At 44.7% G+C, this 8567-nt stretch overlaps 1 protein-coding gene across 1 annotated transcript; it reads left to right on the plus strand.

The window, feature by feature from the left end:
* The first annotated feature begins 518 nt into the window (after positions 1–518).
* On the plus strand, positions 519–1814 carry LOC131321138 (uncharacterized). The gene has a single exon (XM_058352144.1). The coding sequence runs from the start codon at positions 519–521 to the stop codon at positions 1812–1814; it is 1296 nt and encodes a 431-aa protein (XP_058208127.1).
* Positions 1815–8567: the final 6753 nt, after the last annotated feature.

Below are 8567 nucleotides of genomic sequence, written 5' to 3' on the forward strand. Positions count from 1 at the left end.
AGACGGCAGAGGCGGCCAAAGCTGCTACAGTGAGCAAACCAGGAGGCGACCAGATGACCCCAGAAGCGTTCGCTCGCTCAAATGCAGGAGCAAATTATAACGCTAACCCAAGGGCTACAAGCAGCGATGCAGGAGAACGCAAATCTGCGAAAGCAAATCTCAGAGCCAAGCATCTTAAATCAACGACACAGCGAAAACCAGGAAGAGGATGACAGGGAGGACGCCGAATCCAGCGAAAAGGAAAGCCAGAATCGAAAAAAGCATGGCAAACCAATCCTAGAGAAGCAACCCCACGAACAGGAAGCGTTGCTCAAGATGCAGGACTAGATTGATGGGTTGATGAAACACATCAAAGCACAAACTCCTACCACGGTAGAAGAGTTGGTGCAGAATACGGATTCACCCTTCACATTTGAGGTCATGGGGCTGCCACTCCCCAGGAAATTCAAAATGCCTCAGTTGGATACATTCAATGGTTCCACGGACCCATTGGATCATCTAGAAACATAATATCCCTAATGCATCTACAAGTAGTACCAGATGAGGTAACGTGTCGTGCATTCCCTGCTACCCTCAAAGGAAGTGCTCGGGCATGGTTTAACAAACTCCCCCCAGGAAGCATACGTAGTTTCAAAGAGCTTAGCACTAGCTTTGTAAGCTACTTTATTGCTGGCCAACGCTACGGCAAACCAGCGACGCACCTCTTGACAGTAAAGCAGGGGAGATGGGAGTCGTTAAGGGAATATACTACCAGGTTTAACAAAGAGGTGGTTCAGATAGAGGAAGCCGACGACAGCGTAAGCATAACTGCGTATATAGCTGGACTGTATTCAGGACAGTTTCTATACCTTCTATCTCAAGAACCACCCAAGACCCTGGCAGAACTTATGCTTAGGGCACAGAAGCACATGAATGCAGAGGAAGCCGTCTACGCAAGGCGTTCCCGTAATAGTTTTGATCTTTATGCAGGGCCATCACAGGTTGGCGAATTTCCCCCATCCAATAGGAAAAGAAGAGAATCCACCCGCAAGACGGGAAGGCAACCAAAAAACAAGAAGATGGACTCCAGATCCTCCCCAAAACGAGGAGGAGGACCGCCCCAAGGCAAATACAAGCAGTTTACACCACTCATAGCCACGGCAGAACAAATCCTCAGCATCTTACAAAATGATCCGGACCTCAAATGTCCCGAAAAGCTAAAGACTGATCCTAATAGGAGAGCTAAAGACAAATACTGCAGGTTCCACAGAGACCATGGTCACAACACGGATGACTGCATTAACTTAAAGCAGCAGATCAAGGAACTGATCCAAAGAGGCAGACTTCAATGTTTCGCAACGAAGAAGTATCTGAAGATATCCATGAGGAATGATACAAGCAAGGAAGGAAAAGATGCCACGGCTCCCCGATCAGGCCCTATTGGAGAGATCAAAGTCATCCATGGAGGACTTGCCGGAGGTGGAGAGTCTAGCAATGCCAGGAAAGCTCACCTCAGGAAACTGAGCATGGAGGAATATTTGGAGGTCAACACAGTTGGCCGTCCAAGTAAATTCCAAAAGAAAAAGGAAATACCCATCATTTTCTCAGAAGAAGACATTAAGGGAACTCAAGTTCCTCATGATGACCCCCTGGTTATAACCATTGTCATGGCCAACTACTTCATGAGAATAGTATTAATAGACAGTGGAAGCTCGGCTGATATTCTCTACCTCCATGCATATGATCAACTAAAAGTTAGACGAGAAAGACTAAGGCCTTTGATATCACCGCTGGTTGGATTTGCAGGTACGCCGTCTATCCAGCTGGTCAAATAGCCCTACCAGTTACAATAAAGGACGAAGGAAGTCAGATATTACGCGAATGATAGATTTCATAGTAGTCGATTGCCCTTCAGCATATAATGCGATATTGGGGAGGACGACCCTAAATAAAATTGGGGCAATAATCTCCACGTATCATCTGATGATGAAATTCCTAACACCTGAAGGAATTGGTTGCATCAAGGGAGATCAGAAGGTAGCACGAGAATGTTACGTCACCTCACTTAAAGGAGCAAACATCACGATGAGCACAGAAAGCCTCGACACACGGGACGAAGAAAAACTCTAGCATAGAGAACCTGTGGAAGAGCTCCTAGAAGAACTTCTAGAGCCAGGTCTACAAGGGAGGACTGTGAGGATTGGATCGAGGTTGAGCACAGAGGCAAAGGCAGAATTGTTACAATTCCTAAGGGATAACAAAGATGTCTTTGCATGGTTCCACGAGGATATCCCAGGAATTGACCTAAGGGTCATATCTCTCGAACTGAACGTAGACCCCACAGTGCGACCTGTTAAGCAAAAGAAAAGGACTTTTGCTCCGGAAAGGAATAAAGCTGCAGCCAAGGAGGTGGACAAACTGGTACAAACAGGATCCGTTCGCGAATTTCTCTACCCCGATTGGTTAGCCAACGTGGTTATGGTGAAAAAAGCCAGCGGCAAATGGAGAATGTGTGTGGACTTCACCGACCTCAATAAAGCATGTCCAAAAGATAGCTTTCCTTTGCCACGAATTGATTCCTTGGTCGACTCCATAGCTGGGCATGAGCTCCTGAACTTCATGGATGCATTCTTAGGATATAACCAAATCCAAATGCATGAAGGAGACCAAGAGAAAACCTTGTTCATAACTGTCAGGGGATTATATTGCTACAAAGTAATGCCCTTCGGTCTTAAGAACGCAGGGGCGACATACCAAAGGCTGGTCAACAAAATGTTCAAGCAATAAATAGGACACAATGTAGAAGTATACGTGGACGACATGCTAGTCAAGAGTGCCAAGGCACGAGATCATGTGACAGACTTGAAAGAAATCTTTCAAGTCCTGAGGAAATACCAAATGAGGCTTAACTCGACGAAATGTGCTGTCGGGATCTCCTCAGGAAAATTCTTAGGCTTCATGGTTTCTCAAAGAGGCATTGAAGCAAACCCTGAAAAAATCCAGGTTATCCTCACCATGCGCTCACCCCAGAACATAAAGGAAGTCCTGAAACTAACAGGACGTGTCGCAGCACTGAGCAGGTTCATCTCACGAGCAACTGATAAATGTCAAACGTTTTTCAAAGTTTTGAAAAAGGCCTTTGAATGGACTGCCACGGAGGAAGCAGCTTTCAACCAACTAAAGGGATATTTAACGTCCCCACCATTGCTGAGTAGGACTCAAGATGGAGAGGACCTATATCTATACCTTGCTATCTCCCCTCACGCCGTCAGTGCAGTTTTGATACGAGAAGAGCAGGGGACAACTCCCAATATATTATACCAATAGGGCGTTACGAGGAGCTAAGCTGAGATATCCCAGGGCTGAGAAGATAGCCTTTGCAATGGTGATAGCAGCCAGATGGCTACGGCCATACTTCCAAGCTCACTCAATCAAAGTATTAACAGACCAACCACTTCGAAGGATCCTCCATTGTCCAGAGACATCAGGACGATTAATTCAATGGTCAATAGAGCTTGGCGAGTTTGATATAGAATACAAGCCTCGGATTGTTGTCAAAGCACAAGTGCTCGCCGAATACAAGCCTCGGATTGCTGTCAAAGCACAAGTGCTCGCCGACTTCCTCGCAGAATACATGTATCCAAAACCGGAAGAACTCCCCAAGGAAGAACTTAAACCTTGGGTCCTTCAGGTTGATGGATCAACAACTAGAGAAGCAAGTGGAGCTGGTCTGATTCTAACGTCCCCAAAAGGACAACGCCTGAGCTACGCGCTTAGGTTTGAGTTTCAAGCAACCAACAACGAGGCTGAATACGAAGCTCTCGTTGTAGGTTTAGAGCTGGCTAAGGCCGTAGATGCTAACCACGTGCTGGCCAAAAGTGATTCACAATTGGTCGTAGGACAAGTCCTAGGAGACTGCGCTATAAAGGAAGAGGTAATGCAAAAGTATTTGAATAAAGTAAAGTCCCAAATTGCAAGGCTTCAAAGCTTTAATATCATCAGAATCCCAAGGGAGGAAAATACTGAAGCTGACTATCTATCAAAATTGGCCACGGCCAAGGAAGATGCCATTCCACGGAACGCACCAATACGATATTTGGAGTTGCCAAGCATCTTTGCCCCAGGCATATGAGTCCAAGCTATCAACTACAGCAATTCTTGGATGAGTCTCATCGTTGAATACATAAAAAATGGGGCGCTACCAAATGATAAGATCCAGGCTAGGTAGCTCAGGATCCGAGCTGCGAAGTACTTGATGATGGGAGACGTACTTTACAGAAGGAGCTTCTCACTTCCATGCCTCAGATGTCTGACCACGACGGAATCTACACGAGCCATGGAGGAAGTCCACCAAGGAGTATGTGGGGACCACCAAGGTGGCCGCATGTTAGCCTACAAGCTCCTCATGATGGGATACTACTGGCCCAGCATGCAAAAGGACTGCAAAGCAATGGTCCAAAAGTGTGAGAAGTGTCAACGGTTTGCCAACATCATGCATGGATCACCCACAATCTTAACCCCAATGAAGGGACCCTGGCCGTTTGCCCAATAGGGAATAGACCTGATTGGCCCACTTCCTATAGCAACAGGCCAGGTCCAGTATGCCATTATAGCTATAGATTACTTCACAAAGTGGGTCGAAGCCAAGGCATTGGCCACGATCACAGCGGAAGTAACAATTGATTTCTTATGGAAATTCATCATTAGTCATTTTGGTCTACTGCGAGTGATAGTCACAGACCGAGGAAAGCAATTTGACAATGCTTAGTTTAAGGACTACTGTGTTTCCAAGGGAATACATGTACACTATGCATCCAAGGCTCACCTAAAAAAGCCAATGGACAAGTAGAGGTCATAAACCAAACCATTAAGAAGGGAATCAAGAAAAGGCTGCGAGAGGCCAAAGGAATTTGGCCAGACGAGCTTTATAATGTGCTATGGGCATATCGTACTACACCCCGAATTGCAACTGGAGAAACCCCATACTCTCTTGCGTTTGAAGCTGAAGCTGTAGTTCCAATTGAAATTGAACTCCTCAATTACAAAACAGCAAGCATGGACCACCAAGAGAACCAGGAGGATCTTAGGGCTGAGCTAGATCTCTTGGAAGAAAAAAGGGAAACAACAATGGCCAAGGTGGCTGTATACCAGCAAAGAATGGTCAAATACCATGAAGCACAGGTTAGGCCAAGAGATTTCCGGGCTGGTGACCTAGTCCTAAGGAAAGTTGATCCAATTGGAAAGAAGGTGGGCAAGCTTGGCCCGAATTGGGAAGGACCCTATCAGGTCTTGCATCACATCAAAGCTGGAGCATACAGACTCGCAACACTAAGGGGAAAGTAGCTACTGAATTCATGGAATGCAGAACATCTCAAAAAATATTACAAGTAGGTACTTGTAATGGAAATTTGTTTCTGTTTTTAGGAAGTTTATTTCTGTTTTTAGGAAACTTTTGTTTTCAATTAAACGGTTGGCAATAAAGTTATTTTTGTGAGCATCACGAGTTCTTTCTGTTAGCCCAAGTGGCCAATAAAACTCCCCATAAGGGACGATTGTTCAAACTTCCTGTGAAGCATGAATGGTCTATTTTCCTGTTTGCATGATAAGGAAGAACAAGCAACAATAATAAAATTCTTAAATTTTATTTATCACAATCCACACCTCTAAGGAGGTGCGGACCGTTATTACATAAAGTACTTTGTGGGAAAAACCCACAAAGTTGCAACCTAAACGCTACCTCCATCCCTCGGAGGGGAGGGAATCGGGGGCGCTGGTTGCCCACGGAAAGCATCAAGCTGATCCCAGTTGGTGATCAGCACCATGCGGACGGTCTTCTCCATGACGGACAATGAGTCCGCCATGGCATCCATCTTCACGGACAACCCATTAATGGTTGCCTTTAAGTTCTGCAACTCTTGGCACAACTCTAAGACACGCTCGTTGTTCGCCATTACGATTTGAGAAAAGCGTATGGAACGGGAAGTAATCCATCACAACTATTGGTTTTTATAGCACATATTAGACGGTTCATTAATCGCTTGCTAAACCAATCAGCACGATCATAATCAAGGTGGCAATTAAAGCCGCCACCTTAATCGCTTAGAATAATGGGAAGTTGCACTAGCAATTACCTCAGGCAGTTGAAAGGTTGGTCTTTATTAAAGCTTTAACGAGACTTATGGCTTTAACGAGACTTATGGCACATCCTATCAGAACCTATAAAAGTGTATTAATTAATTACATGCCAAAGAAAATTGTTACGCTTAGGGGAGTAGGATTATAAGAAAGACGTAGCCAAGGCTATGCATAATAAAGCAGCTTCGGAAAGATCAAGGCTATGCATAATAAAGTAGCTTCGGAAAGATTTCCAAGCTTGAAAGATGTAGCCAAGGCTATGCATAATTAAGCAGCTTCGGAAAGATTTCCAAGCTCGACAGACGTAGTCAAGGCTATGCATAATAAAGCAGTTTCGGAAAGATTTCCTAGCTCAACAGACGTAGCACAGCTATGCGCTCTAAAAAGTCATCACTTACCCAAAAAGATGTCCCAAGGGAAAATCAAAAAGTGTCTCAATTGTTTGCATACAAACAATTCATACACTTAGGGGAATAGGACGTGGTATAAACCACAAAGTACACAAAGCTCAGAATGAAAATATCTAGCTTTGAAACAAAAATTACAGCCCTGATAAAAGACCAAGCACAAGTGCTTGGCAAAGCTGAGATAAAGACAAGAATTAAATCTATGAAAGACAGCATACAAAGCTATATCAGGCACAAAGACTGATAGAAGTTGCCATAGAATTTGGCTCAAACTGAAAGCACGCTTTCATCTGCACCTGTCATGATCGTCAAAGCAAACAGCATTTACAATACTCCCAAAATATGATCTCAATGAGATCATCCTTAGCGATCAAGAAAATAAAGTTTCCAAACCATCCAACCAGGAATATGGGCCAAGATTAAGGCCACTCTAATACGGTTAAAAAGTACGAAAATACGGAAAAATATTTAGTTACAGACCCCAAAAAATGAATCAAAAGTTTCTGAAAGGCCACTCAGGGGCCTAGGGTAGAACCATCAATAGCCTGCCCATCACTAGATGATAGGCCAGGAGGTGTTACGATTGGGATTGGAGCTTCAAGAGGCAGATAAACCTTTTCTGGAGTTTGGAGAAGAGATGTAAGGGAAGAGCTCGAGGCAGATGTATCTTTAGAAACGGCGTCATCAGCTTCATCCTCCTCCTTCTGCCCCCCGTCAAAACATGAGGGCCCTTCTTCGTCATCAACTTCAAATTTGGAAAAATCCAAATGTGGAAAAGCTAAGGCTGCTCGGCTCCTCATGGCTTCAAACCCATCAAAGTACTGCTGGGTGATGTCTTGACGGTACTTAGGGGATTGAAGGAAGAGTTCAATAGCTTCTTTGCGAGCGTTCTTCACCTTCTCAAGCATCCCCATGCTCATGGCCTTGTACTTCTCCATCTGCTTACCGCATTCAGAAAGTTTCTGCTCCAAACTATGAGCAGTAGCTACGGCCATGTCTCTCTCCTCCTCCAAACCTCTCTTTGACTTAAGAGTAGCATCCCTCTCGTTGATCACCTTCCGAAGCTCAGCGGATATGGAGGCACCTTGCTTTGTGAGATTCAGATTGGGCTCTGTCAACGTGACCACTTGTTTCCCCAAGCTATGGATTTGGGAAGCAAGGTATCGACCACGAGCCGCAACCTACCAGAAAGAAGCAAGAATTTAACCAGAGGAACAACAAAGCAATAAGTTAATTTCAAAAAATGGAAGAGCATACCATGGTCAACTCGACCAGCATTTGCTCCCCCACTGCCTGAAGGGACATCTCAGCCATCAGCTCTTTATCGGCTGCATGAAGTAGCCCAGAAACATGCTCAAGAGCATCCTTATAATTGCCCAGCACCGAATTGCTACCAGGAAGCTTCATCTTCTTCGCAGGAGGGGCACCCTCCACATCTACACCCTTTGGCTTTTTTCTAGATTTCTCAACTTCCCCCTCAACCAGCGGCTCAACCACTAAGTCAAGTATGGGGTTATTAAGAAGATCAGCATCCAGAAAGCTGTCCACATTAAGCTCTTTTTGAAGACGAGAGCTCTTCCTTTTTCCTGCTACGGTCCTGGATGGTTGCTTCGCCCTCTCAGCTTTCAGTTGGGTCAGCAAGGCTTTGTCCATTTTTGGTGCCATTTCCTAATTCTCACTTTCTTCCTCTGAAGAGAAATAAAACAAATGAGGGAATCAGCTGACACTAAAACACTAAATAAAAACAGAAAGATACCTCGAGAGAGAGCTAAGGCCTCACGAGAAGTTTATGGACCAAGCAAATAAACAGCTAAAGAATCTGGAGTTACAAGCAACTCCCAGCTATGGACTGTGTAACTTCTGGCCTGTTTAAGCTCGGCCTCAATAGCAGGACTCGAAGGATAAGGAGCTCGAGCTGCACAAACATGATCGAATTCCTAAAGGAATAATCCAAGAATCATAATTGCGCAGGCAAAATGGAATTCCTAAGGGAATGATTCATAAAAATTGCAAGGATAAAGAAAAGTTCAGTTAGCTTACAACTTG

This window comes from Rhododendron vialii, chromosome 3a, assembly GCF_030253575.1.
Source record: "Rhododendron vialii isolate Sample 1 chromosome 3a, ASM3025357v1".
NCBI lineage: Eukaryota > Viridiplantae > Streptophyta > Magnoliopsida > Ericales > Ericaceae > Rhododendron > Rhododendron vialii.